This window comes from Poecile atricapillus, chromosome 17, assembly GCF_030490865.1.
Source record: "Poecile atricapillus isolate bPoeAtr1 chromosome 17, bPoeAtr1.hap1, whole genome shotgun sequence".
Taxonomy (NCBI): domain Eukaryota; kingdom Metazoa; phylum Chordata; class Aves; order Passeriformes; family Paridae; genus Poecile; species Poecile atricapillus.
Genome location: NC_081265.1, coordinates 230,245 through 257,147, shown reverse-complemented (window position 1 = coordinate 257,147; position 26,903 = coordinate 230,245). Strand labels below are relative to the sequence as shown.

The following is a 26,903-nucleotide window of genomic DNA, read 5'->3' as shown; positions in this document are numbered from 1 at the left end:
TTTGCAAAGTACAATTTCAGTGACTTAAGTAAATACTAGTGCTTCTATCATGGAAAAAGAAGAGCTTTTTCAATCTAACTTTAGAAGTTTAAAGGTGGTGGTGGTACAGGGGGCTATTATGAAAAAATGAAGCTTAATTCTGCTTGCTTGTTTCCTTTCTCCAATGTTTGTCCAGATCACTAGTTCCTTCTGCTTCATCAACTTTAGCATCAGTGGCTCCATCCCTGTCTGCACCAGAAGTGGGAAGTGAAAAAAAGACCACTGAGCAGCCAGAAGCAGCCAGCGCTCAGGCAGCTCCGCAAGTGTTTAGAAAGGCCCCTGGGAAAATACCCAAATGGCTGAAGCTTCCAGGTATCAGTGAATCATAGGAGAGCTCTGCTCATTCTGAGCTGCCCCAAAAGGCAGCCTCCTCTCTGCCAAACGTGTTGGATATTGACAGTATTGGTACAGATGTTGGCTTATGCTTGCAGGACATTTGGTTCACCACTTGTCATTCACAAATTTGTTGGTGACTTGAACCTCAGCCTTCACTGGAGAAGTAGCTGAATGCAGATTCTGAGCATTGGGAAGTCTGATGCCTAATCCATATGCTTGTAGCATTTTTAACTGTGTTCTGAGCTTGTTCTGCTAAGCTCTAATCTTTGCCAGTTTAGTTCAAATATTAATAGGCAGGATATTCTGCATACCAAGGGCCCATGTAATCTGTTAAATCTCTGACATAATTTTCCTTTTGCTGTAGTCTGCTTTAGTACTTCTGCTTCTCTTGAATTTTTTAGTTGGTCATCCTTTTTTTAATCTTCACTGCACAACAGTAGGGGTTTTCCATCATTCAGATTGCAACCAAGTGTCCATTATGATTTTTTTTCTTGTTTTATCCTGATGGGAAAACTGTAACCTTGTTTTTAGTCCCAGAACAAATGGCTTATGTGTGTATTTTCGATGAGAATTTATACAGAATGTGAAGTAATTATAAAAAGAATTACTTTTCATTGGCAATATCTGATTTTTGATGCAGGGGGAAAGACAAGGGGAGTGGGGGGAAGAGGAAGCAAAAGAAAGGGGGGGAAAAAAGAAAAGACATTCAGTCTGTTCCCTTAAGGGCAGCAAATCTAGCAATTCTTATATGGAGTGACCTGGTTAATAGTGCCAAATGTTAACTTCAAGGATGAGAATTTTAGTGTTTGTTTCTGGAAGACAGGGCGAGGCTATCAGCTCCAGCAAGCAGAGGGGAAGGTTCAAAGGCTGCGAACAGTGGGTTGGTGTCTCTCCCTTCTGTGGCTGGTCTGGTTTAGAATGGTGCTGAGATGCTGATGTGGTGGGAAATAGGATCTTCACTGTTTCCCATTTCCAGTATGTTTGAAGCATTGCACTTGAAATAGTTTTCTTTTCCAGGATTATCTGGATAAAGTACAAAATATCATCTCACCTACCTCTGCAGGTTTTCCATTTAACAGCTGTTATGGAAGGTTAATAATATGCTCTAAGCTGCATGTTAATAACATGTAGGATTATTAGGATAATAAGAAATTCCCTGCTCCAAAAGTAGTGATGTGTTTACCATTCCATCTCCCCACATGCTCTCTTGGGGTCCCCAATGCTGCCTGAGCACAGCAGTAACCAGAACCCTCAACCACCAGATCAGAGTTACTGAGAAATGAGTAAGTGATAATTACATGTTAAGTGTTTTAATGGTGCTATGTTTATTTTGTAGGTGGAAAGAGATGAAGCATCCTGGGCTGCTGGATCACTGAGCTGTCAGCTGTGCCCTTTTCTCTACAAACTTAATAAGAATGTGCAAAATGTATTGGTGGCCCTGGAGAGATCTAACCTGTATGAACATTAGTTATAAAAAGAGAGTGGCTATTTGAGATACCAATTGCACCTGGTGGTACCTGTTTGTGGTCTGTGTAACTAGAGAAGCAAGGTTACAGGTTAAATTTAAGGTTTCTTGCATGCAAATATAAGAGTAGAGAATTAAGGGGGGCATGATACCTATATACTTTCTGCAAAGGACCTTGTTTCTATCCATATTTTTAAATTCAAATCCTCTCACTTCTACCTTCAGAAATCACTTGTGTCTAGCTGCCTGTTTATCTGTTCAGCTGCTTGGTTGTCTAGCAGCAAGATACAATCTGGTTCAGCTTTACCTATAATTGTTAAGTGGTGCCTAGAACAAGACTTCTCTCTGCCTCTTAGTGATTAGGGTTAGTACTGCTGATAATTCTGGACACAGATGGCTGGAGAATGAAGAGGAAGCATTTAAGTTACTTAAACCAGTTCAGATCAGTGAACTTACCTGTGAAGCACTTGGGCTCCTGCACTCAGGTTGTGTTTGGTTGCCTGAAATTTGATAGCAAGCAGCACAGATGTCTCTTCGTGGAATGCCTGTTGAGCTTGTTTCTGCCTTGAGCTCTAGTTTTATTTTCACTGTGTATAATTACCATCAGTAATTAGTTACAGCAAGGGAAAAACCATCCAGTTACAAGAGTCTCTTCAAATGACAGTTGATTGGTGGCCTGAGTATTCCCAGAGCAGGGTAGCTGTGCTCTGCACTGCAGTAAATGTACAGGGAAAAGGCCCAGATCTTTTTCTCCTGCAGACGTTGTAGGGGGGGATGAATATTGGTTAGAATTGCCCTTACACTGGAGATGAACTCTGTAGTGCCATGACAGTCATGGTGCTGGGCCTTTTTTGAAGTCTTCTCCATGGATCAGTGATCTGTGGAGAGCTGGGGTTCCATGGTACAGTAATACCATGTTTTCCATTTTTCGTATTTCCTCCCTGCACTACATGTGCATCTGCACAATTTGTAGTTGTAATAAAGCAGAGTGGTCATGGGGGCCCTTTTGGTCGGTCCCTTTGATAGCTTCTTGCCCTGGCACTTGGTGTGTCTGTCAGTTCACAGGAACCTGCTCTCTTTTCAATAGGCCTGTCATGCCTCATTCCCTTCCCCCCAGTTTTTTCAACAAAGCAAAACGGAACTTTGTACCATCTGAATGAACTTCAAAGTGGCTAGAAAGGGCACCCTGGGTTCCTGGCACTTGTCATTGTCTCCCTGCCTGGCCAACATTTCCCTTCAGGTCTAATTACTTCCAAATGCTCACAGAATGCTTTGAAGAAACTTGGAGGGAGGGGGAGGCATGAAAGAAAGGTAGAAGAGGGAGACTCAAAGCAGAAGGAGCACAGAATGCTTTACCAGGAAGGTTGATTGATGTCTTATATGACACCTAAATGTAAACAGGGAACGTGTGCGGCCACTGGCAGCAGGAACGCAAGAGCACTGTGTGCAGCTCCTCTACTAAATCCTCCCTGTGGAAAGCAAGCCCTTCTGCCACTTGATAGGCTATAAAAGACATACCACAGCAAACCAAAAAACCAGGCAAATAATGTTTAAAGTTTATTACTGTTTAGTGGATTAAGTGAGCCTACGCTGCATAGGACTGTTGGTGTCTTGGTTCAGGTGCTGTATCAGGCTTATTCATGTTACACAAATCAGAGGTAGGCAGTAGCTGGAGTTGCCTTGCTGAATTTATACAGGATTATCTGTGGGGAAACCAGGAGCCATTGCTAATGACAGGTGGTGAAATACTTCTGCTGGTGTTTTTGGTTTCCAGGATTAGAATATGCAGAAGCAGTGTGGTTGGGAGGAAGTTGCAGTGTGCCTTCAGATGTGCTAGTCCTTGTTTTTTGAAGCGCACAGGTGACATCAAATAGTACAATCTGCTTAACTGATTTGCTTAGTTGTTGTTTAGGGCAACAAGCAGCAATATCAGTATTCCTGGGGTGGTTTCATGGCTTAAGTGTAGGGCTTTTACACTGCTGTGTTCCCTCAGGCACTGAGAAGCTGCAGTGCTGAGGGCTGGGTACTGCCACCAAAATGTGTATTAAAACTACAGGTTTTGTGAGGTTCCCTTGGCGTCCTGAGGGAGGGATGACCCAAATAGCTCCTAGCTCAAAGTGCACAGTGAGCCCCTCTGAGCCTCTGCCTGTCACAGCTGTAGCTGAGAAAAAGACTGCTCACAACTGCTGATCCTGCAGTAAGTCAGCAAGCTGGCAGGCCCGGGAAAGAAAGCTCTTTTCCGTGCAGCGAGCCATGCATTTCCCAGCAAAGCCAGCTGGGTTGTGTGAGTCCTGCCCACATGTGTAAGGTTTCTTATTTCACAGTGGCCCCCCCGCTGCCAGAGGGGCCAGGCTGTCCCGTGATGTGGGATTCTCACACATGCTGTTTGTTATTTTGTCCTTTTTTCCTTTCGTCCTACAAAGATTTAGGGAAGAGGGTGGGTGAGGGGAAAACTCTGCAAGTCTTTGAAGCAACTTGACTTTTGATGATGAATTGCAGCAAAGAGCCTACATAAGGAAGGGAGACTTGTTTTTAACTTACTGATGTCTTTGTGAGAACAAATTTATAGCGGGGGGAGCAGCCTCTGAGGGAAATACTGAATGTTTAAAAGATTTCAAGCATTCTTTGATGTCACAGCCCTGGAGAAATACTGGAAGGTAGTGAGAGACAGACACTGTTTATTTATAAAATAAAGATCAGTTACCTGCTCTTGGCAAGAGCCTGTGCCTAAGCTCCTGTTAATGACCTATTCATTGGAAAGGCTTGGAGCTGCACCTGGAGTTGCTGTTACAGCTGCCTGCTTGAGGCAATGAGAGCCTGAAGGTTGGATGATATTTCCAGCCATTAAATCTTCTTCCCATGCATCTCTGTGAAGCAGCACCCCTTTCTCACATTAGCTGAGAAAGCAACAGCATCTTACCATGTTGTGAAATACAGGCCTCTGTTACAGGAGTGAGGCAGCAAGATGGAAACCAGCTATGCACTCAGCTAAACAAAATATAAGCCCTGTGGCAGCCTCTTCTCCAAAATATTATTGCCAGCATCGTTGCTTTGGGCTCTGTTGTGCTTGGTAAAGGCGAGAGGAAACAGAAGCAAAATGGCAGAGAGAGAAAAAGTTGAGACTTTCTCATAGAGTGTCTCTGAGGCAGAGACATGAGTCAGGTCAGGACTGTCTGCTGACAGGTGACCTGTGCTTCAGGAGGTCTCTAGAAATCCAGAAGCTGTAAGGAAAGAGCAGCAAGCAAGTCAGAACAGAGGCTGGGATCACAAAACAGCTCCCAAAAGGTGAGGATTAGGCTGTTTCAGCTCCTATCCTCACCCTGCACCCCTGCAGTTCAGGCCCACAGTTACATACCAGCTGTGGCAACACTTTCTCCAGCTGCTCAGTGTCCACCTTCTTCAGGTCCTCTGCCTGAGCCTGCCGAGCTGCCCGCGCTGCCGCTTCTGCAGCCCAAGTGAAAGAAAGGGAAGGTCAGGGAGAGGGGGCTGGGAGCTGTCACCTGTTAGTCTCGTCCGGGGCGCCGGGCTGCTGTCCTGGGAGGAGGGGGTGACCCAGCGCCCCGGATGAGTCGGGGCAGCTGGGCCAGGACTCCAAGTGCGCAGGAGGCAGCAGAGCTGAGGCAGGACAGGAGGAGTCGAAGGCCGGCCAGGTGCTCGGGGAGGAGGCGGGAGCCCATCGCTCTACGGCTGGGGCCGGGGTGGCCCTGCGCGCTCACCTCGGACAAAGACCTTCAGCAGCTCGGCCAGCAGCAGCTGCGCGTCGGCGTTAACTGCAACGACACGGCGCTTAGGGGAGAGGGGAGCTCGACCCGCCCGGAGCCGCCCGCCGCTCTCGCCGCCTCGCTACCTCGGGTCCTTCCGTCTCGGAAATGGAGGCGGAGAAGCCGATCCACGGTTTCCTGCGCGGAGAGAGGAACGGATAAGCGGGGCCGGGGCCGCGGCCGCCGCTCGGGGTAGCGCCCCGCGCCCGGAGCAGCCGCACCTTCCTGAAGCCGTCGGCGCGGCCGCCCCGCTCCTCCATGGCGCGCGTGCCGGGCCCGCCTCCCGGGGGCGCGCGGCGGCGGGAACGCGCGTCAGGGAGCGCTTCCGGGGGGAAACGCGCACGTCAAGGAGAAGTTCCGGGAGGGAATGTGTGCGTCAGGGAGCGGTTCCGGGGGGCGCGCGGCCATGGAGCGGTTCGGGCAGGAGTACGCGCGGCTTTGCGCGGCGGCGGGCGCGGCCCCGCAGGAGGCCGTGCTGCGGCGCCTGCGGGAGCCCGACGGGCTGCGGGGCCGCCTGGACCTGGCGGCGCAGAGCCTGTCGCTGCAGACGTGCAGCGCGCTGGGCCGGCTGCTGCCCGGTGCTGCGCCCTTCGCCGCGCTGGCGCTCGGCGACTGCGGCTTGAGCGAGGAAGGTGCGCGCGAGCCCCTCAGGCGGTCCCGGCGGGCCCGCTCTCCCTCCCGCTCTCCCTCCCGCTGCTCGTGCTGGACGCCGGCGAAGGCGCCCAGTCCGTGACCGTGCGGGTGGTCGCGCACCCCTCGGGCCCTCCTGCGGCGGCGGGGACAGCTCCGCTTTCGTTGGCCGGGGACTGGCGGGACAATTCGCTGGCTGAGGTGGCCGGCACTAAGTGGGGGCAGTACATCAGTGTCCGCAGAGCCTGGCCGAACGCGGGCTTTTTTCAGGGCTGTCAGGTAGATGTGTAAGCCGACATGTCTCTGTCCGGACACATTTTTGAGAATGTATAAGCAGTCTCCTGCCCTGAAAGCTCAGGCTCGCGCTTTCCAACAGCACTACCAGTTTACCAAGTAATTTGTTTATCGCTAGGATGATATGCTGCCGGTTTAGGCAGAGGGTTTTGCAGATGAAATAAACAGCTCTTTTTTTCTGCTCAGGTGTAAGACTTTTGTTGCATGGTCTTTGCTCCAACACCACAATCAAATCTTTGGATCTGAAGGTGAGTCTGTTAGAATAGAATTAAGCGTGTTCTGTGGTGGAGAAGGAAAAAGGAGCACAGGCTTAATCAGAAATAGAACTGGACAGTCCTGGTGCAGGATTGTTCAACAAGATGCATACTTCTGTAAGGTTTTTGTTCTTATGTGACTATTCCTTGACTTGTTAATACCATGTCACAGTTTTCTGAAGTTACTCTGCAGATTATCCATTTTTATTCAGTTACCCTATTTTGATAAGTTATTGCTATTTGCCTTTTGTCAATTGCTGCTCAAACAGATGAGGCATATGTAGGCTTTTTGGGGGATTCCTGTATTGATCAATGAGTTACTAGCTGTTCTGCTTGTGTTTCTGTCTTTTGACTAGCCTGGGCTTTGAACTAAGCATATGCCTTCAGATGTGATTGTCTCTCTACTGAGAGTGACTTTCTGTCTGCATTCCTCTGGCACACAGCTATTCCCTTGGATTTACCATCACAAACAGCATCACAGTCACAAACTGCATCATAACTTTCTCATTTGTGCTAGTGTTAACAAAGCCCTTCTTAACGAAGTGTGTTAAAATAGTTACAGTTATCTAGAATTGCTGTTTCCTGTCCCATTGTGGCCCGTGCTTGTTCTGTGCTATTTTGTGATTTTTGCAAGCTCTCAGTCATGGTGCCCTCATAAGAGCAGTGGTGCATATGGATCCACTGTTCCTCCAAGGTTTTTCATTTTGTGGAGGGCAGTCAAACAAATGTTGATTGGACTGTCTTTGCCTGACTGCAATTGGCATTCCAGCTGGGATGCATCTGGTGGTGTTTGTGGTCAAGGTGGACTGGGACAGGCTTAGCCTACTGATCACCTGGGGTTTCTGTTTCAGGGAAATAACCTGCGAACCATGGGAGCTGAGGCTTTGGGAAAACTTCTTAGGCAGAACAAATCCATTAGGAGGTAAAAAAATATATCTACCTCTCTTTGTGCTATTCTTGCTGGATGCAGCACGGCATTTGAAAAGGGTTGAGGGTGTTTTTCGTTGGGGTAGGAGGAATGCTAATGTAAGGGGTGGGACAGGCAAAAGCATGAAAACTGGAGGTGCTCTTTTGGAGAATGCTGGGCCCTGGCAGCGTCCTGCTCTCTAAAACCGAGCCCACTCACAGAGCTGGGTGTTTGACCGGGTATACCATGATTTGTGGATCGTTCATGCCGCTGTCCATTTACTCCACAAACACCAGTCCTGTCTGATTTCCCTAGCCTAACCTTAGAATGGAACAGCCTTGGCATGTGGGAGGAGGGCTTCTCCTTTTTCTGCCAAGGACTGAGAGCAAACAACTTTCTTCAGCGTCTGGATCTGCGCAATAACCAGATTAACCATCAAGGGGCTGGAGAGCTGGCTATGGCACTGACACAAAATACCAGCCTTCAGGAGCTGGGTAAGGGTTCTTTGTCCACATATGCATATAGGCATGCAAACATACATGTATCTTCAGGTTTCTTGCCTCAGTTTCTTCCAACTGGTCGGTGTCATTCCCAATTCTTGTCAGTCTGGAGTGCTTTGCTGGCTTTGTGCAGGGAGAGGTCACAACCCCATGGCCTTTGGAGAGTAGGAACTGAAATGGGAATCTCTGGAACCAAACCTGCATATGAAGAATTGTGTATTTTGAGCAGAACAGTCTTTAGTGGAGGAGGAAGTGTTTTCATTCCTGTTTGTGGTTGCAGTTGGCATGCCTCGTGACAGACTCTTGATACTTTAATTCACACTTGCTTTGTCCGCGTTCTATGGAATTTTGCTGGAATTTCCTTCAGGAGAATGTGGCTTTTGTTGCCAATTCTTTCTCATCCACAGATTCTGTCTGTGTAAGGAAAGCTTGTAAGAGGCAAATGTGAGATGCAGACTTCTGTCATGACGTCCTGCAGTTTACTAAAGATTTATCCTTGCCTTTCCTGCTTTGTCACTTTCTCTTCCTCTCATTCATCTTGAAAGGGGCCAGAGTAGTTGCCTGTGTTTGTGCTAAGGCTATCTGGGATTAGTTAACTGTGCTTGTAGGTACATAAAGAGCACGGGTTCTCTTGAGCCCTGCATTTTTCAGCAGACGTGTGAATACCATAGTGAAAGTTTGCTTTCTGTGTAGATTTGCGATGGAATAACATTGGGCTTCTGGGCGGCCGAGCTTTGCTGAACTGCTTGCAAAGCAACAAGACCCTGAAGAAGCTTGAGCTGGCAGGGAACAATGTTCCTGGCGACATCCTGAAAGCTGTGGGTAAGTATAATGTGTGTACAGTAATGAATCACTTAACTCCGTTCCCAGCTCAGCACTTGGGGGATGTAGGGCACCTGCTGCTCCAGAAGAGAGCTAACCCTCTTTCCCTCCCTTTCTCAATAGCATTTCCACAATGGCCTATGTCACCGCTTCTTGTCCTTTAGTGAGAGCTAGTCAAGTTGAAAGCGTCATTTTCACCAGCAAAAGCAAAAAAATAATTTGGATTGTGTTATTAGAGATTGCTGTGCCATGTGAATGTGGGAGAACTTGATACTTTTGCTCACAGTTTGCCTCTGATGAGCCAAGTTTTTATGTGGCTTACGCAGCCTATCCTGTCCTGCCCACAGCAGAGTTGAACAGCTTTCCTTAGGCTGGGGTGTTGATTACCCCTAGACACTGCTCTCTTTAATCCCATCCCACCTTGTGATGTAAGGTGGGACTCTCTCTACATGGGCCAGCCTGAGAAGGGCAACTGTCCTGGTGCTTCTGATAGCCAGTGGTCATCCTGAGTGCTGTCTCTTCCAGCACTGCTTGTTATTCTCTTGCTTTAGAAACTTGTGCATGTTGTCCTGCTCTCTCTGCATCAGAACAAGCCTTGGATCACAACCAAGACCGTGAGGCTATCCTGAGTGAGGCTCAGAACCAAGTGGACATCCTCAGCAAGGAGGTTTTGAGTCTGAAAGATGAGAAGAACAAACAGGTCAGCAGATGTCGGCAGTTCAAATGGAGTGACTAGGATCCTTTGCTTTCCCTTGAGGTCCCCTCAGAACACTCAGTGGCCGTATTATTGTGCACCTGAAGTTGCATGTGCGTTTTTGTGGCCAGGCACACAGCATCGTTTAGTACATTGGGTCTGTCCTCTGAGCTAGGTTGCCTAGGAATCAAGTAACAGTATGAGTATGGACACATCCCTGCTGAGCGAATTCACTCTGGGTTCTGGAGGAGATTTAGTTATTTGTGGTTTCATTTATTTTGCAATCAGTTTGATATTTTCCAAGTGGTGTAAACCTAGAGATCTGACACCTTAGGGTTTCCATCTGACACCTTAGGATGCAGAGTCCCTATGGCTGATGACCTTATTCAGACATGCTGATAAACCAATCAAATTTCCAGTTTGCTTCCAGTAGAGTGGCTTGACACGTCTTCAGCTGTTGTTGGGAAGATAAGGATGAGAAATGTAAAGGTTTTTCACTGATGCAGTTCATTTTCTCACTGAATTTTGCCTTGCTCACAGTTCATGGATTTTGTGGATACTGTAGACAAGCAGAAAGCAGAAAGAGCCAGGAGTGAGAAGTGAGTTAGATTTCTAAATGTTTTCTGCTCTTTGATGGGAGAATTGAGCACTCTCCATTTCCTGGCAGAAATTACCCACCTTTTTTTTATTTCCTTTTTTCCCCTTCCCAAATATGCAGAATGTCTGCGGCACGGGTCAGCCAGCTGCAAGAAGCATTGGATGAGCAGTACTCCATTATGAATTCACTGAAAACCAAGTATGGAGGAGGAAAATCTTTGTCTTCCCACTGTTTACGCTGTTTAAGCAGTGCTGAGCAGAACTTCTAAGAAGGGGGATAATCTTACAGGGTAGCTGGATTACTATTTTGGTTAGTTCTGCAGTAATATCCAAAGTTACAGTCAGATCAAGTCTTTGAGTTTGCCATACTAGATACTTAGACTGCTTTTAAGTAAAATTACAGTGCATTGGTGTAAGAGCAAGTGAATTACAGAGGGTGGGAAGAAAGAAAAAGGATTGTGCAGATGGGATGGGGGCATGTTCCTTGCATGGTTTACAGCCTTGCAGGAATCTCTGCCTTCTTCCCCGAGCAGCTGACTGCGTTCTCCAGAAACTGCTGCAGGTATGGAGGAGTCTGGCTTGGGAACAGTGAGGAAGAGGTGCTCAAAAGAAGTGCTAGGTTATGCAGAGCCATATGCACATGGTTGTGGTTTGACTTCAAACACTGCTGAGCCTGCCTAGTTTAGTTTTGCCAGGTAAAGGCAGTGTTATTATGACATGCAGTGAGGTGGACATGTCTGTCTTGGACAGAACAAGCAAATTGCTTCTGCTACCCATGTTTAAAATCCTGTCTCTTTAATTTCAAACAACTTTGCAGTGACATAAAATAGCCAGCTGTGTTCTGTGGGAGCAGGCAAATCCTGGAGGAGTCTGGGCAGGGAAAATGGCTCATGGAAGACAATGCAGAGCAAGTGCAATGGGCACCAGAACACTGGGCCCTGAGAAGTCCCAAGTCACTGCAGATGCTGCTGCATACAGAAGTCAGTGGTGTCCTTTCCCTGGAAGCAAAAAATGCTTCATTTAGGTAGCCTGATTTCATCTACTGCAAGATGGACATTAGCACCTTGTAGCAGGTGGCATAGAGAGCTTGCTGCAGTGTCTGCCTTGGAAAAGGCTCTTTTCTTTAAAAAGACGCTTTTCTTTATAGGCTGCAGATGACTGAAGCTGCCCTGGCTCTGTCTGAGCAGCGGGTGCACAGCTTGGGAGAGCTTCTGCATGCCATGAAACAGGAACAAAACTCTGTTGCTGACTGCCACTTCAGGGAGCTCCAGCAACAAAAGCAGGTGAGCTGGATAAGTCCTAGTTATGTTTGAGAGCAGGGCTGTAGGTCATAACTGGTTTGTGTACATTTGGGGGATGCTGGATGCAATAGGGAAGCATGATTTTTACCATGGCCGGGTTAAAGCCACCGTGACAAAAAATCTTGTGTAAATTAGATAGTTGCCTGGTGTGGAGAGGAGCCCTTGTGTTTACGTTGTACGTTTGACTTAGCCAAGTATGATGTTGGTTGGCATAGGCTGGTAGTGCAAGAACTAGGGGGAGTACAGGTTTTTAATTTTGGTTCTGTTTGCAGGAAGGTGCTGATCGGGAAGGCAAGCTTATGCATGACTTGTCTGCTGCCAGTGAGAAAAATCTGCTGCTGAGAAACCAGGTAAACAGAAAACCAGGAAACCAAGTCCAGGTCTGAGAAGTGGCACTTGAACATGTGTAACATCTGCTCCATACATATGGTCTCTGTTTTGATCCTTGGTTGGATGTCTCTTCATTGTCCTGTACAACAAACTTTCTCTGCTAATAGGAAAAGCCTTTGTGGTGGTAATTTCCTTATGTAGGTGGATGAGTTGGAGAGGAAGTGCAAAGTTCAGCAGGATCAGCTGTTCCAGGTGAAACAAGACTTGACCAACACAACAGCAGAGCTGAAGCTGCGGGCTGTGGAGGCTGAAGGTGAGTGGAGGAGTAGAAACAGCTTGTGGACACCTGTGGTTGGGATCATTGTTCCTGAGTCAACAGCACAGGCAGCCAAGGAGAAAGGGCTGTCAGAGAGTGAAAAAGGATGGATACAGCTGTGTGGCAGGAATGCCAGAACTGTGATATGCCTGCTTTTAATCTGCAGAACGTCTGGAAATGGAGAAGAGAAGATTTAAACAAAGCCTTGAGGACATGGAATCCCTTCGGGTAAAAGAGGTACGGATGAGGTTTCTGCAGCATCCTGGTTAGTCATTCTTTGGTCCTGACAGACATCACCACTGGAGGTGATTGTTTGCTGTCATGTGTTCTTAAAAAAGTTAGTGGGCTCAGATTTATTGTGGGAATAATGGGCCATTTCTTCAAGCAAAGCCTGATTGAACAGATCACAAGACTTTCTACCAGCTAGTAAGATTTTCTAGGTTTCAAGAGTATGAGCCAGAGTGGTATGTGATGCTGCAAGAGAGGCTGGCCTTTTTGTTGGTCTGTGCACAGAGGTAATTACAAATAAGGAATATTTTCCTGCCTCTGAAATAAATACATTTTAATGTTTTAATTGCTTATACACAAGCAGTCCTTTAATGGGGCTCAGCATGCTAGTTCCTTCTCTGTTACATTTCAAAGGGGTTGTGTCTGCGTGTGGACAGGCCAACAGACTACAACCAATTGTCTTTGTAGTGTTTCCTGAGGTTTGAAATCTCTCCAAAAGAAAATTATTCTAATAGATTTCTCTGAAGAGATTGGAATCTTTTAAGAAAAGACACAGGCCAGAAAGATTTTACCAAGATTACAGCTGGATAATGAAACTGTTGTGTTTTGTACCACTTGACAATGAGAGCTTGGAGCTTACCTTCCTTGTGGCCTGGGAAGGATCTCTGTCTAAAAGTTCCCAGTTTCTAGAGGACACATTCTCTCTGCATTACGGTTTCTTAGTGGAATTCAGAGAGAGGTAGGAAATTTCTTTGCTGGTAGGCAGGTCAGTGAGAGGATGCTTCACTGTTGTGATGAGTAGCCTTGCTGCTTGCTGTGCCTGGAGATGAGAATGGTTTTCTGTCACTTGCTTGAATGGTTTCTGCTGCTTTGCAGGTGGAACGTATGACACAGCACATGGAGGCCAGTGAACGTTCCATGCACAACAGGATCCAGAGGCTGGAGGCCATCAGGATATCTCTGGAGGAGGTGAGAGAAAGTGCTCTAGGTGCGTTTGAACACTCATATAGCTGTGCACAGAGAAGGCTTCCAGGAAAGCGTTATGGAGTCTCCCACTGCAGACCTTTGTAAAGGCTGTTATGTGCTGTAAGAAGGAACAGAAAACAGCAATATATCAGCTAAAATTATTTTAATTCTTTGGAATAAGGAAGAAGATTCCAAGGAGAAGCTTGTAAATTCAGATTGGACAAAAATAAGGATTCCATTGAACATGGTTAGAGTCTTACTAAGATTTGACTTCACAGGTTTCTCATGTTGTTACAAGTAGTGTAGCATGTTTATCCATATATATTTCCCCAGCCTACATCCAGCACTGCTCTTTCCTATTGCCTTGTTTTGGAAAGCTTTAACCAATACTTGCCCTCATATAACTGAAATCCACATTGAATTATTATTGAAGATAGCAGTCTTGAAGTGAGGAAAGGTTTGTCATCTTTGTTTGCTTTTGCTGCCCCTGAATGAGAAGGAGAGCTGTGACGTATTGGAGCCTGTGACTGGAAGCTGCTACTGTTTCCTGGTCAGTGTTGCAGCAATGCAGCTTCTCTGTCTGGAATAACTTTCCATGTTTCTGTGGCAGGAGCTGAGCCAGGTCAAAGCAGCTGCACTAACTGAGCGAGGACAGGCAGAGGAGGAGTTAGTAAAAGTCCGGAGTCAAGCACGCTTGGAGGAGGTAAGGACAAGACCTGCCTGTGGGCCTGCCCCTGTGGGAAGGAAGTGGTTTGGCTACCTAGTCCGTGTTTTAGTCTTGGGGAGCTGCTAAGTAACTCCTGTCTGGGTTTCATTGACCCAGAAACGGTGGGGTTTCTGACAAAGGAGCCCTGAAAAGTCTTAATTTGAATTGTCTTCAGTAGTAACAGAACTGATGAGGATATGGCCATGGCAGATTTAGTTTAAGTTGCCAACATCTGAAGCCAACAGCCAGATGTTGATCCTTCTTTTCAATGGCAACTTTCATGGAGTGCTCCTGTTTCTCTGAATTCTGAGAAATTTCTTCAAGTGGCTACTGCTGCTAGATATATAAAGTCACAGTTGTATTGAATCTGTGAAAATGACAATGAAGTTAATATCCTGTGAAAGAGAACAAGGGATGAGGAAAATACACAAAAATTATTAGAATATTTACTTATTTGTAACATCACAAAAGAAAATGCTTCACTGAGTTATAGACATAGAAATCTGATGTGTGGGACCCAGCAGTTGCTTAGCTGCATGAAGTGGTGCTGCAGAGCAATTTGAGGTATGGAGGAAGTGAAGGTAGAGCATTGGTTGCAAACACTGGCAGTGACATCAGTGCATCTGCCAAGGACCTGTGTTTCTCAGCTGAGTGTTTCAGTCTCTGTCGAGGTCCTCCCTGGCAAGAGGAAGCAGCTTGAAGTCACTCCTGAGTGCAAGGAGCAGTGCTGTGTCCTCTGCTTGTCAGTGCCAGTTGACTCAATAAAGGGTTCACTGTATTAGGAACAAAGAGGGAAGAATCTCTTCACGGGAATGAAGTGGGACTTGAATTTTCATTTTCCTTTGTGCGTTACAGCAGCAACGAGTAGAACACCTGGAAGAGAAGCTGCGTCTGATGACTGAGTCAAGGGATGAAGCTCAGAACTGCTGCCTTAAGCAAAAAGAAATGGTTGCTGAGGCCCAGGCCAAAGTCAAACAGCTGACCCTATATGCTGATGGACTCAGGAGGAGGCTGGATGAACTTCAGCAGGTAGTTAGGACTGGAGTAGAGATAGTTACCACAGGGCCAGAACAAGTTGCTGAAGTTTTTTGGTTGTTCATGGATTTGTCTTTGTGTGTCAGGACCTGGACAGTAAAGAGGAGGAGAAAGTGACAGAGCTAAATAAGGTGAAAGTGGAATTACAGGAGCAGATTGGGCACCTGGAGGCTGAACGTGCAGCCCAGGATGGGCTGAGAGAGAAGATTGCAGCTCTAGAAAGACAGCTGAGAGGTGATGGGTCCTTTCATGCTTCTGAAATGGTATTGCTGAGTTACCCTGCACTGGGCCTGGAACTGAGCTGTGCTTGCAGGTAGCAACAGCATTTCTTGCCTGTATGTACACCTATGAGTTGTACTCTTCATCCATGTGTATTTAGTGTCTTCATTTTACAGAGACCAAGACACAGATGACCACCGAAAGCTGTACAGCAAGCAAAGTGATGGATTTCCAGTCCCATGAAGTGTGCATGCTGTCTGTGCAAAATCTCTCATGTTGTCTCATGCAGCTCCTTTTGTGTGCCTGTTGACCATACCACTCCCATTGCCTTTGGCCTGTTCTTATTTATTCTAGTGATACCTTGATTTTCTTTACTAATGCTGCTTTTTCACAGCCCTATCCAGTAATCACCGTGAAGCACTGCTGGACAAGGAGGGTGAGATCTCACTGCTGCTGGAGAAGCTGAGAATGAAGGAGGCTGAGATCTCCAGGGTGAGGGAAGAGGAGACCCAGCGAGCAAGTTTCTTGCAGAGTGCCATCATGTCTTATGTGCAGGGATCTCGCTTGGGAACCCACAGTTCCAGGAAGTGAGAGCGTGGCTTAAAGGATCCAAATACCTGCTGTCAGGGAAAGGGTGAGCTACTCAGATACAACTCCTTCTTCTTAAATGAGACAGTTTTATCAGAACGTGGTGATGCTAGGGCTCGCAAACAGAGCTACTCTTGCTGTTCAGAAGTCTTCCTCCTGACAGCGTAAAGGAGAGGAGGAAACAACCATCCAGGCTTGTGGCTCTGAGTCCTTGATATGGAGTCCCTTCCCCTGCACTGTCACAGCCTGTTTGTTCAGGGGGTTACTGGTTACTGGGAGGGGCTTGTATGTTCCCAGGCAGGGTCCTGCTGCAGCATTTGTTTGGTTACCAGGACTGTTCACAGAGAAAAGTGAGAAAAAGTGACAGGAGTGTTTACATTTCCCTGTGGGCTGGAGCAATTTGCCTTACTAATGGGATCCTGAAACTGCTTGAAACATATATTACCCACCTGTGCTTTTTCACCCAGTGTTTACAGACAGAAGCAGAGTCTGACGGAGCCCTCTCTGGCTTGGTTAGCCTCCCTGCTGTGGCTCTGGCTGTATTGGTGGGCAGTAGATACACATTCAGCATAGATAGAAGCAGCTGTACCAAGAGGCTTCGGGTAAAGTGCTGTCCGTGTCCTTGTGGGACGGCTGGGCTTTGGCAGTGGTTCTACTTCTACAGCAACGAGTGCCAGGGTAAGGGTGAGTGGGTGAATGGCTGTCAACATCTGTGCTTCTTCACTGTGAACTGCAGCCCTTAGCTGAAGATGTTGTGGCCAGTACTGCTACAGGATTTAGTTTCACTATGGCAAATGGCAAAACTGTTCTCCTGGCTTCTCACGCTCCTAGAACTGAGTACTGTGGCCTTAACCTGGAGAGGAGCGATGCTTCTGGTGTGACACTGGGAAGTTGCTTCTCAGAGCACAAAGGGGAGAAGGAAGTTCTTCTCTTGACAGCACAAGTCCTTGCATGACCTGGAGAAAGGGAAAGGCTACAAGAGTCTGAATTGGAGAGAGCAGGAGCTGTTGTCAGGCCAGCTGTATTGAGCCTTGGGGGAGTTCTTATGTGAATCTGGGGTGGGAATGTATCTTAGAGTACATATTTTAAGAGACACCTGGTAAATGAAAGTTTCTGTGTGGACTGGTTGCTTTGTGGTCATGATTTTTTATATTGGGTTTTGCTCTGCTTAATAAAGAACTTTTGCCATTAACACTGGACACTTTGGCTGATGTGGAGGGTGGGACCTTCTGCTGTGTTACTCTCCTGAAGACCCTATCAGCCTGTCCTGGAGCTAAAAGGCTGTTAGAGGTGGATAACATGGGGATAGTTTTGGTTCTGGACTAAGATAAAAGCAAAAAGCAGGGAAGATATTCCCTAGTCATAAGGAAGAGAACCTGTGGCAATAGCTACTTTGTGGCTGCTGGGCAGCACTGCAGACCTGCAGGTAAGGGAAAAGCAAAGCCTGTTCTTTTCAGGCAGGGCCACTACTGTGGACACCTGGCAGGCTAACCTGGGGACCGGGGGGAAGCCAAAAGCCGTCTTGCAGAAGGATTTTTGCTACTCCATCTTTGTTCCTCAGCAGCTCTGGGCAGATGACAGCGAACTGTGCAGCTTTCAAAGCTTTGTCCTTGAGCCGGTGAGCCCCAATGCAGTAAAGGGCCCCGAGCAGCACTCGCCACTTGTCTGCCCCAGATGCGGAGCCGCATCTGGCCCCTGGAGAGCGGCGGGAGACGCGGGCCTGGCCCCGGGGCCCGGCCCCGCCCCGCCCCGCCCCGCGGGCGGTCAGTGCGGCGCAGTCGCGGCGCCGCCATCGCGGGCAGATGCAGGCGATCAAGTGTGTGGTGGTGGGCGACGGGTGAGTGCGGGAGGGGCCGCTCCGGCCCCGCAGCCCCGCACCGAACGGGCCCGGCGGCGCCGAGGGAAGGAGGGAGGGCTGGCCCGGGCCTGCGTCCCGGGAGAGCTGCTCCGCCGGCGGGAGGCCCCGCGCCGGGCGGCGAGGCTCGGTCCGGCCTGGAGCCACGGGAGCCTGGCTCGGGTGGGGCGGGGCCGGGGGCGGCGGCAGCGGGAGCGGGAGCGGGAGCGGGGGGAGATCGGGGCCTCGCCGCGGCCTTGCAGGACCCTGCCCCGCTCCTTTCATAGTTCGTGAACTTGGGTGCTGCCTGGGTAGCAAACACAGGCTTCTCTTGGGTTTTACGTTTGCCTCCTTGTTTTATTTAGGTGCCGGTATTTTGCCGTTTTTCATTGTACCTGCTTTATTCCTGACAGAGTTCTTCCAAAAATCTTGATGTTCGCAGGTCTCATATGTCGTTTTGTTGCTTGTTCCGAGGTGAAATGCGTTGTTCTTTATGATTTCACCATGTGCTCCTTGTCACCCTTTTTGTTTTCTTCTTTAGGCTCTTCCTAAATGCCTTTTTTGGGAAGACATTTGCCTGCAAGATGCAGGCATGCACTAGATTTATGCTTCTTTGTAACTTTCCTAGCTCATCCTGCATATTTTTGCTCACAATTCAGTTTACTTTTCTGATCACCTCTGCAAGAACAGAGCTGAGATACTCAGACCTAAATGTGAACTGGTCTTAAGCAGGGACTAGACTTCTCCTTTCTCGTGCATGCCACCCCCTCAAATACACATTTGCGGTGAGGCCTTCCTCAAGGAGGGAGTAGGAGAAAGCACAGCCTTACTGCAGAGGGGAGAGGAATGGCTGGGAGCTGAGGATGTTGAAAATGGAATTCAGCTGAAGGTTTGCTGTCTTGTGTTTTGCCTTGAGACCAAACCAACAGTGCAGACTAAAAGAAATTGGAAACATATAGATACACAGTTTTTTGTGAATTGCAAGCTTCCCTGTCTGATGGGAAAGTGAAGTCACAGTTCAGGAGTATCAGGAAAATTAATCCACAAACACCAGAGGTTTATGTCCAAAAAGGAGACAGAGGAGTCCTTTTACTTTATTTGAATAAAGGCAGAGGCCATGGGGCATTCCCCTGGGGTCTCAAATTTTTGGAGGGCACAGCCTCCTTTTTACCCTAATTTCCTGGCTGCTTGTCCCTTTTTCCCCATTGGCTGAGGTACTTGAGAGGTACAGACTGCCCAGAACTCCGGATACCTGAAACCACCCTCCCCGTGCATAATCCATACTTAATTCTTAATTTGTAGAATTCGTGGTGCTTCCTCAGTGCCTCTTTCATCTTTCAATGGAATTCATCTCATTGTTTCTGTTATCTCTCAGTGATAGTTTCATCTTATCAGCAGACCCACAGCTTGTTTGTAAAGACAAACCTGTCATTCCTCTCAGGAGCAAAGTTGGACCAGTCAGTGTAGTGGTTCGTGACAAAACCTCTCTTCTCAGAACAAAGGGACCTAATCCAGAGGAAAAGTTGTAATACTGGTTATTTGTCTCTGTGCTTTCTGTCATCCTGGTGTGTGCAGGGGACTGTCAACTCTTCCTCTCTTCTGACATCTCTCTTATGTCAGTCTGGTTGCAGAATTGGGTAGGGGATACCACTGGATACCCATTTCTGCTAGCTATTCACCTTCACCCAGGCACCTCACAGCCAGCTTTCCCTGGCACTGGCAGTCTTTCTCTGGAAGGCTGGCTGCAGTTCACAACTTTCTCCATGATAAGGAGGTGACTCACACTGATGGTACTCCTCTGTTCTTACAGTGAAACTCCATTAGGAAATGTACGGGACTGGTTAAGTCCATGCGCCTGTGCTCTTGCCAGCCAGGTCTGGCCTGGCCCCTGCCAGCTGTGCCACTGCTGGGCTGACCAATCCCACCAACCTTGAGCAAAGCCCTGAGCTGGTATTTTTATCCTTCGCTAATCTTTTTCCAAACTGACAGTGGTCAATTTTGAAGTCAATTTTTGTTTATGGATACTTATTTTTCCCCCCTTTGTGTTTACTGATACTGAATTCCTGTATCTGAGGAGCTTGCAGAATTCTGCATTGTTGCATGTTTTTTAACCTCACTGTTTATCCATTTTGCTAAATTACTATGCATCTGTTGAGCCCAGCACACAACCCTAATTTATTCCCTCTCTTGGTTCATGGAACAACTATATTTTGACTGATGTCTTGCTGAGGGGTGAATGGGTAGGGAAGAGGAGTGGCAGAGAGCAGGGTTAGGCGAGGTGCACCTTCTGAGTTCAGGTCATCTCTGTGACAAGTAGGGAATTCCAGCCTGCAACAGGTTTGTTTTCTCACATGGTAACTTTTTACCTAACCATGTGTTTTCAGTGGGGAAAGGGTGAGTTTTACTGCCTTAGTGCTCCATCCCGTACCCTTCTTTATGCTTGTTGCTCTTACCCTCTGCAGAGCTGTTGGGAAGACCTGCTTGCTGATCAGTTACACAACAAATGCCTTTCCTGGAGAATACATTCCCACCGTGTAAGTAGTGGTCTTGGGCTTCAGTTGCTTTTTGATCTGTATGCATGTGTGTGTAAAAGTTGGTTTTGTATGAGAGGAGGTGGCTGTGGCAAATCAGACTGTGAACTTGGCAGGTAAGGATGATGCTGTGGCTGTGTGTGTGAGGAAGGCAGATTGTCCCCACTGAACTGTGCTGTAGTATCTGTTCCTGATTCACTGCCCCTTTGAATTCCATATAGAGATATGAAGGTCACTACAAAATTGTCACTGATGGGAACTCCTCATTGGCAGGTTTGATAATTATTCTGCCAATGTGATGGTAGATGGAAAGCCAGTGAACCTGGGCCTCTGGGATACAGCAGGGCAAGAAGACTATGACCGACTGCGTCCTCTTTCCTATCCGCAGACGGTGAGTGCTGGGCTTGGACTGGCTTGTGACTGCTCCCTCTCAGAGAAGGAGAGGCTCCCAAGGGCAGGCATGCTTCTTTCCCTTGAGGAAAGTCTGAGTTCCTGCAGCTACACCCATAATTCTGATTGCTTAAGTATCACAACTGATTTTCTCCTAAGAAATTGTCCTGTTCTAGTCTCTTCTTTGTAATGGTCGTTGAAGAGTTATGGGTGCCTCAGGGAGGTTTAAGTAAAAGGAATGCTGTAGGGCTGCTGTGCAGCATAGTCAGTTCCATATTCCCATTCTGTCTCAGCCAGACAGATCCCCATTGGGCTGCCTTAGGAGTGTTTCTGGATGTAGCAGTTCCTAAGCAGCTGTGCTGGTGGTGAAGCCCTTAGCGCTGTTTAGATGTTTGAGGCCTCAGGCACTTAACATGCAGAGCCCAGCATTGTGAAAAACGATGTAATCGTGCACTCACGGTCCATTCCTTCCCTCTCTGAATTAGTTTAACACCTTTAATGAGGAAGAGTTTCTTCAAGCCACAGCAGTCCTTGCTTGTGGGAGAAGATTGTCCTTTCTCAGGCTCCCTCTGCAGCCTCCGCTCACTCTAGCTGTATCTTTCTGCACAGCTGACCCTCTTGTTTCTGCACAGGATGTTTTCTTGATCTGCTTCTCCCTTGTGAGTCCAGCCTCCTTTGAGAATGTCAGAGCTAAGGTAAAGTATTCTCCTCCTGGGTGAAACAGTAGAGGGGAAAGAAACAGTGATGGTTCCTGCCCCACCCAGCACCACACCTACAAGCCCAAAACTTCAAGCAGTAATGTTTTGGTGAGGGAAAGTCATAGTCTGCAGGTTTTAAGTGGGGCCTGCTTTTTATTTATGACTTCTTTGGCTAAGTTACTGCCTTTCTGAATCTGTGTTTTAAGATAAGGGATATCTTAGAAGCTAAAATACAGTTAGGGGAAACATTGGGTGCAGAGTTGGCTAGCAATGTCTGTCAGGATTCTGTGTCTTGGTGCCTTTATTATTACATCTGCACCAGTCTCTTTTTGCAGAGAACATTAGAACTGTAGGAAGCAGTATCCTGTTCAGGTGTTGCCATCATGAACCTCTTCATTCTCAATAGCAGCAATTCATCCTCATGGTTATGGCCATTCATATAACTACTTTTCTTATCATGCCTCTGTTTCAGTGGTACCCTGAAGTCCGACACCATTGCCCAAATACACCTATTATCCTGGTGGGCACCAAGCTGGACTTGAGGGATGATAAGGACACCATTGAAAGGTTACGTGATAAGAAACTGGCCCCCATCACCTATCCCCAAGGCTTGGCCATGGCTCGGGAGATCGGTGAGTCTCATGAGCAGGCAGATACCGATGGCACTGAACTTTGTGAGTGGGTGAGGGACAGTGCATGGTGGTGGTACTGGAGTGGTTGAGCTGGAGCTCTCTTTCCCCAGGGTCGGTAAAGTACCTCGAATGCTCTGCCCTGACACAGCGGGGCTTGAAGACGGTGTTTGATGAAGCCATCCGGGCTGTGCTCTGCCCACCACCTGTGAAGAAGCCTGGCAAGAAGTGTACCATGTTTTGAGGGCTGTGGCCTAGGTGTTGGCTCAGCATGCTGTCATCCCTCTGACAGATTGCATATTAAGCTGGGTGTTTCTGAAGGGGGCTGGGATGTGTAGGGCCCTTCATCATGTACGAAGTCAGTGTTTTTTAAATGTCTCTTTGATTTAACGTCAGTGTTGATGTGAAGGGGCAGTGGGGACAGGAGACCAGCTGGGGACTATACAGCCCCCAGGGGAGGTACAGTGGGGAAGGCAAGGTAGCTCCTTCGGGCAACAAGCTGTTTTGGCTCTCCTGAACTCGGAGTGGAAAGGGCTGAGACATCCATCCTGTTCTGGAAACACCTATTTTCAACCTGCAGGTGAACATCCTGGTGGGAGTGGGGAGGGAGCTGATTTCAATGGTGCTGAAAGACAAGAATAGCTGGGAGGGTGGTAGGGCCTCCTTGCCCAGCCTGCTGTGGCTAAGTTAACAAACTGGTGCTCTAGCAAAATGTTCCTGAGACTGTTAAAGAAATCATAACCAGCCCTGGAAGGGGTCAAAGTAAATGGGAAGCTGAAAAATCAATCATTAGGTGCTTTATTGGGTACTAGCCAAACTCTGTGAATGAAACAGCTCTGTGCAATCAATGCATTTGCCTTTTTGTGTGTGCACACCCTAGGACAGCATGGTGCTGCTCCCCCCCATTAGTCTTTAGCAGGGCCTCCCCCCAGAATCCAGTCTCTGCAGAGCAGGGCTGGGGTTGTTGCCTCTATTTTTTTTTTTTTCTTTTTTTTCTACTAAAGACAACAAAGGAAGCAATGAGAAGTGTGCTAACTTCTTTCCCTTCCCACTGCAAATGCAGACAGATTTGGATGGAACAGGGAGAGCTTCTGAAGGGTTGTGGGGGGGGAACAGGGTTGGAAGAAAGGTCCGGTTTCTAATCATCATGTAGAGTGACAAGATAAAACCTTATTTGGTGCAATAAACATTCTCCATGAAGGTGTATGTGAGCTTTATTATATAGCAGCCTTGCAAAGCTGATTTTTCTGCCTCACTTCTAATACAGTCTTCAGCCCTGCTGCCCCTCCAGCAGGAAGTCTGTCATTGTTTTCTATCCAATTTACATCTAGGCGGTATTCATATGAAAATTGAGGACAGGTGTGAAATGCAGGTGTCATCTCAGGAGACAAGGAAGCCCCCATCAATCATCAGTGAGCTGCCAGTTGTCATAGCACTCTTGTCACTCAGCAGGAAGAGAATGCTGTTCACCACATCATCCACCTCTGCAATCAAACAAAGAGAACATCTGATGCCCACCTCAACTTGTACCAGAAAAACAAGCACCTAAAAAGGTCTGCCTTTGACCTCTACAGGTAATGAGAGCTGGAACGAGTTTCTGTCTTCAAACTGTGCTTGATGAAGTGTCTGGGACAGTGTGGCTGAGAGCTGGACATCAAAGTGTCCTTGTGATTAAATGGTGCTTAGGTCACAGCAAACACCCAGTCAGGTTTATGAACAACAGAGTTAAGTTCATTTCACTTGTCCCAAGATGAGAAGGCTGTAGAAAAAGAGGAGGGTTGAGTCTCACCCTGTCCTGATCAAATACTGCAGCAATTCAGCCAAAAGGCATTCAGCAGCGCTGTTGCTTTGCCCAAAAGTCAGCAACTTCTGGCTATGATGACAGTGAGAAGGAAGGCTTGGAGGAAACATGAGAGCGCAGCCTGGAGACATACCTACATCACTGACCTGCAAACTTTCCCAGGGGAATCCGATTAATCATGGCAGCAGATTTCTGAGGGTCACTCCAGTTAATTCTCCCCATGTCAGTCATAACCACGGTGGGGTTCACAGTGTTCACCCTAATCTGGGACCAGGAGCAAAAAACAATCTAAACCCAACTGCTGTGGTTGTGCTCAGGTTCAGCTTTCACGCTTTTCTCTCACAGACTCCTACCTTGTGGGGTCCCAGTTCCATTGCCATTACTTTGCTCAGCATATCCAAAGCACTTTTTGTGGAACCTTTAAGAGAAGGGGAGAAGAGGAAGTACTTAGCTGCATAGCACCTGTTGTGGAACACATGGGTATTTCACTGCCCAAAACTGGCAGCCAGCAGCTTGGTGACTATGGGTCTCCCGCTGGTCAAGACTGAGAAGGGCACTGCTAAAGCTGCACACACTTACAATAAACAGCGTGATCCCTCAGCGCACGCTTCGATGCCTGGCTGGAGACATTCACGATAGCCCCTGGCACCCCCTGTGCAATCATCTGCCGAGCAACTATCTGGGAGGGGGAAGGAGAGAAAAAAAAAAAAAAAAAAAGAGGAAGGCCAGAATCCTAACAAGAGAAATCATTATTTTACTCCATAAGAACCTTGCTGGGCTATTATGGTAGACCAAAGAACAAAAACATCTGGAGGAAGGAAGTCCTTACTGCCTCCTGCTTACAAGAGTCAAAGCAAGAGTGTGAAGGGGTTGTACATGTAGTTTGTCTGATTGACTTTGGACTGCAGTCCTTTCTGCCCCCACAGTGGACACATACCCCTGCTAGGTACCACAATTTAGTCACTACTATTCATGGAGGCAGCTGCAGTGACAATTCTTCCTCACCTGGGAAACATGAAGCACAGCTCCAAAATTCACATCAAGAGACCTACAAATAAATCAAATTTAAGTTATGGAGTGGTTGTAGCCCAGCCCAGGGAGCTGTTTTGGGAGCCAGCAGAGGACAAGTGGCGCTGGTCTCTTGGAAACACTGGTGATACTCTAGGGCATGGACAGAAATGCCAAGTTGTCAGGTGAGCCAGAATGGTCAGGTGAGATCTCAGCAATGAACCAGAACTGTCCATTGGCTGGAAGCCTGGCAGTGTGTGGGGAGGTGAAGGCATGCATCACACACATTTTTCACAGGACTCTGCTCTTATGCAGCCTAATGGAATTCCTCTGTCAAAGATTAAATAGAGCTCTGGGCCTCAGCCAGGGTAGATGACTCTTAGGTCAAGCAAACACTTCACACATCTGTAAAGCAAAGCTGCTGTAAGGTAGGTAGAGGCAGCACTTCTATTTGCTACAACGTGCTTCCTTCATCTGGCTTCCACCTGCCAGTTCTGCAGAATGATCTCAGTAGAATCCAAATAGTTTATGTTCTAGTCACAAACCTTTATTGCAGATTTTCAACAGCCATTTTTAACATAGGGACACAGCATGACCCATATTCTCAGAAGGACGTGGACTCAAGATAGCCTGTATCCTAAAGTGTACTCACAACAAAGCTATGGAGCTTTTCAGAGAAAAAAGATGTCATGTTATTGTAGTTAGCAAATTTAATTTCCCACCATGACCATTTTTTACTTCCTTACCTGGCTTTGTGGTCTCTATTTCTGAAATGTCTTAGTGACAATTGCCTTTCAATTTAACCAAGCTGGAACTAGACTGGAAGCTCTGAGGTTGATAAGCAGCAAAGCCACCCTCCTCCCATGCCAGTGGGATGGCAGGTGCACCCCACCATTCTGGAAGTGAAACTGCAGGTTCTGACTACTTAGAAAGTCATGTAAGAGCCAGTGCTTTGGTTCCTTTTGCTGTTTAAGGCATGAAAGGTGATGATGTAAAGAATGAAAAGACAGTGAAGAAAAAGGACATAGCAGTAACAATCGACAAATACTGGCATTGCTAAAAGTGTGCATGTCAGCCTGTCTGGTGTTTGTATACCAGTTGCTTTTTCTTTGCAGCTGCTTCTCTAATAACACCCTTTTCTGGAAAGCTCTGACGCCGTTTTTGACGTTCACAGCTTTGAGATTACTTGGCGGGCATCCTCGGCCCCAGAGCTCCCTGTGGAGCCGCCGGGGCCGGGGCCGGGGCCGGGGCCGGGGCCGGGGCCGGGGCCGGGGCCGGGGCCGGGGCCGGGGCCGGGGCCGGGGCCGGGGCCGGGGCCGGGGCCGGGGCCGGGGCCGGGGCCGGGGCCGGGGCCGGGGCCGGGGCCGGGGCCGGGGCCGGGGCCGGGGCCGGGGCCGGGGACTCACCGCTGCAGGGCCGAGCGCGTCACCTCCAGGAAGGGCTGCAGCTCCGCCACGGCCGCGTTGTTAACCAGCAGCTCAAACGGCCCCGCAGCTCCCACCGCTGCCTCCACAGCCTCCCAGTCCGCCAGCTCCACGCAGAGGGTCTCGATGCCCGGGCACTGCGGCGAGGGCAGCAGTGGGAGGGAGCCACAGGGAGCCCGGGGCCCCGCTGCGGGGTTACTGTGGCGGGGCAGGGCGGCAGGAGGAGGGGGTCCCGCACCTCCCGCGTCAGGCGCTCCAGGTCCGCCGCCGTTCGGCTCAGCGCGGTCACGCGGGCCCCGGCCCTGCTCAGCGCCACGGCCACGGCGCGACCGATCCCTGCGGGGCCACGGCGTCAGACTCGCCCCGGCCCGACCCCCGGCCCGGCCCCCGGCCCGACCCCCGGCCCGGCCCCCGGCCGCCGTCACCTTTGCCGGCCCCAGTCACCAGGGCCCGCCGTCCGCGGAAGTCGAGATGCTGCTCCATGTTTCGGCTGGACTGTGGCCGGGGCGGGCCCTAGGCCGGGGCGGGGCGGCCCGAGAGGCCGAGCGAGCCCCGCCGCTTGACCCCGCTCCCGCGGCCGGCCCCAGGCTTATCCAGAAA

The 26,903-nt window shown here is 48.5% G+C and overlaps 5 protein-coding genes across 13 annotated transcripts in view; 3 read left to right on the top strand and 2 right to left on the bottom strand.

Annotated features, from left to right (window-relative positions):
* The window catches only part of ASPSCR1 (ASPSCR1 tether for SLC2A4, UBX domain containing), a 36,707-nt gene extending 33,479 nt beyond the window's left edge, over positions 1–3,228 (top strand). Inside the window, exons 14-15 of one of the 3 annotated variants that reach the window (XM_058852007.1) lie at positions 176–351; positions 1,712–3,228. In XM_058852007.1, coding sequence (XP_058707990.1) covers positions 176–351; positions 1,712–1,725 — 190 coding nt within the window. In that variant the 3' untranslated portion in view covers positions 1,726–3,228. Of the gene's footprint in view, positions 1–175; positions 1,676–1,711 lie in introns of those variants that run through there. The other 2 variants (XM_058852006.1, XM_058852008.1) reach the window with 2 other exon arrangements.
* Positions 3,229–4,501: 1,273 nt separating this feature from the next.
* On the bottom strand, positions 4,502–5,941 carry CENPX (centromere protein X). Its single transcript, XM_058852019.1, has 5 exons — positions 5,823–5,941; positions 5,688–5,739; positions 5,557–5,610; positions 5,196–5,284; positions 4,502–5,061 (listed from the first exon to the last, which is right to left on the bottom strand). Exons 1-5 carry the CDS (start codon positions 5,859–5,861, stop codon positions 5,047–5,049), a joined length of 249 nt encoding a protein of 82 aa, XP_058708002.1. The 5' UTR covers positions 5,862–5,941; the 3' UTR covers positions 4,502–5,046.
* A 37-nt stretch (positions 5,942–5,978) lies between these two features.
* On the top strand, positions 5,979–17,199 carry LRRC45 (leucine rich repeat containing 45). Of its 5 annotated transcripts, XM_058851998.1 has the most exons (18): positions 5,979–6,233; positions 6,712–6,773; positions 7,631–7,701; positions 8,002–8,180; positions 8,880–9,008; positions 9,560–9,708; positions 10,243–10,301; positions 10,421–10,498; positions 11,447–11,582; positions 11,873–11,950; positions 12,132–12,243; positions 12,413–12,483; positions 13,351–13,443; positions 14,051–14,143; positions 15,002–15,175; positions 15,268–15,415; positions 15,795–16,034; positions 16,456–17,196. In XM_058851998.1, the coding sequence occupies exons 1-17, from the start codon at positions 6,008–6,010 to the stop codon at positions 15,989–15,991; spliced, it is 2,055 nt and encodes a 684-aa protein (XP_058707981.1). In that variant the 5' UTR covers positions 5,979–6,007; the 3' UTR covers positions 15,992–16,034; positions 16,456–17,196. The 5 variants fall into 5 exon arrangements, with proteins under 5 accessions (XP_058707981.1, XP_058707982.1, XP_058707980.1 ...); XM_058851999.1 differs by having other exon boundaries at positions 15,005–15,175; positions 15,795–17,199; XM_058851997.1 differs by having other exon boundaries at positions 15,795–17,196.
* Positions 17,200–17,700: 501 nt separating this feature from the next.
* RAC3 (Rac family small GTPase 3) lies at positions 17,701–23,290 on the top strand. The gene is made up of 6 exons (XM_058852018.1): positions 17,701–17,825; positions 20,285–20,356; positions 20,627–20,744; positions 21,376–21,438; positions 21,914–22,073; positions 22,184–23,290. Exons 1-6 carry the CDS (start codon positions 17,791–17,793, stop codon positions 22,312–22,314), a joined length of 579 nt encoding a protein of 192 aa, XP_058708001.1. The 5' UTR covers positions 17,701–17,790; the 3' UTR covers positions 22,315–23,290.
* DCXR (dicarbonyl and L-xylulose reductase) lies at positions 23,267–26,851 on the bottom strand. Of its 3 annotated transcripts, none has more exons than XM_058852016.1 (8): positions 26,729–26,851; positions 26,542–26,639; positions 26,286–26,440; positions 24,877–24,919; positions 24,451–24,604; positions 24,225–24,289; positions 24,005–24,135; positions 23,267–23,554 (listed from the first exon to the last, which is right to left on the bottom strand). In XM_058852016.1, exons 1-7 carry the CDS (start codon positions 26,784–26,786, stop codon positions 24,010–24,012), a joined length of 699 nt encoding a protein of 232 aa, XP_058707999.1. In that variant the 5' UTR covers positions 26,787–26,851; the 3' UTR covers positions 23,267–23,554; positions 24,005–24,009. The 3 variants fall into 3 exon arrangements, with proteins under 3 accessions (XP_058707999.1, XP_058707996.1, XP_058707998.1); XM_058852013.1 differs by having other exon boundaries at positions 24,018–24,135; XM_058852015.1 differs by having other exon boundaries at positions 24,018–24,135; positions 24,451–24,550; positions 26,729–26,850.
* Between the last annotated feature and the right edge of the window lie 52 nt (positions 26,852–26,903).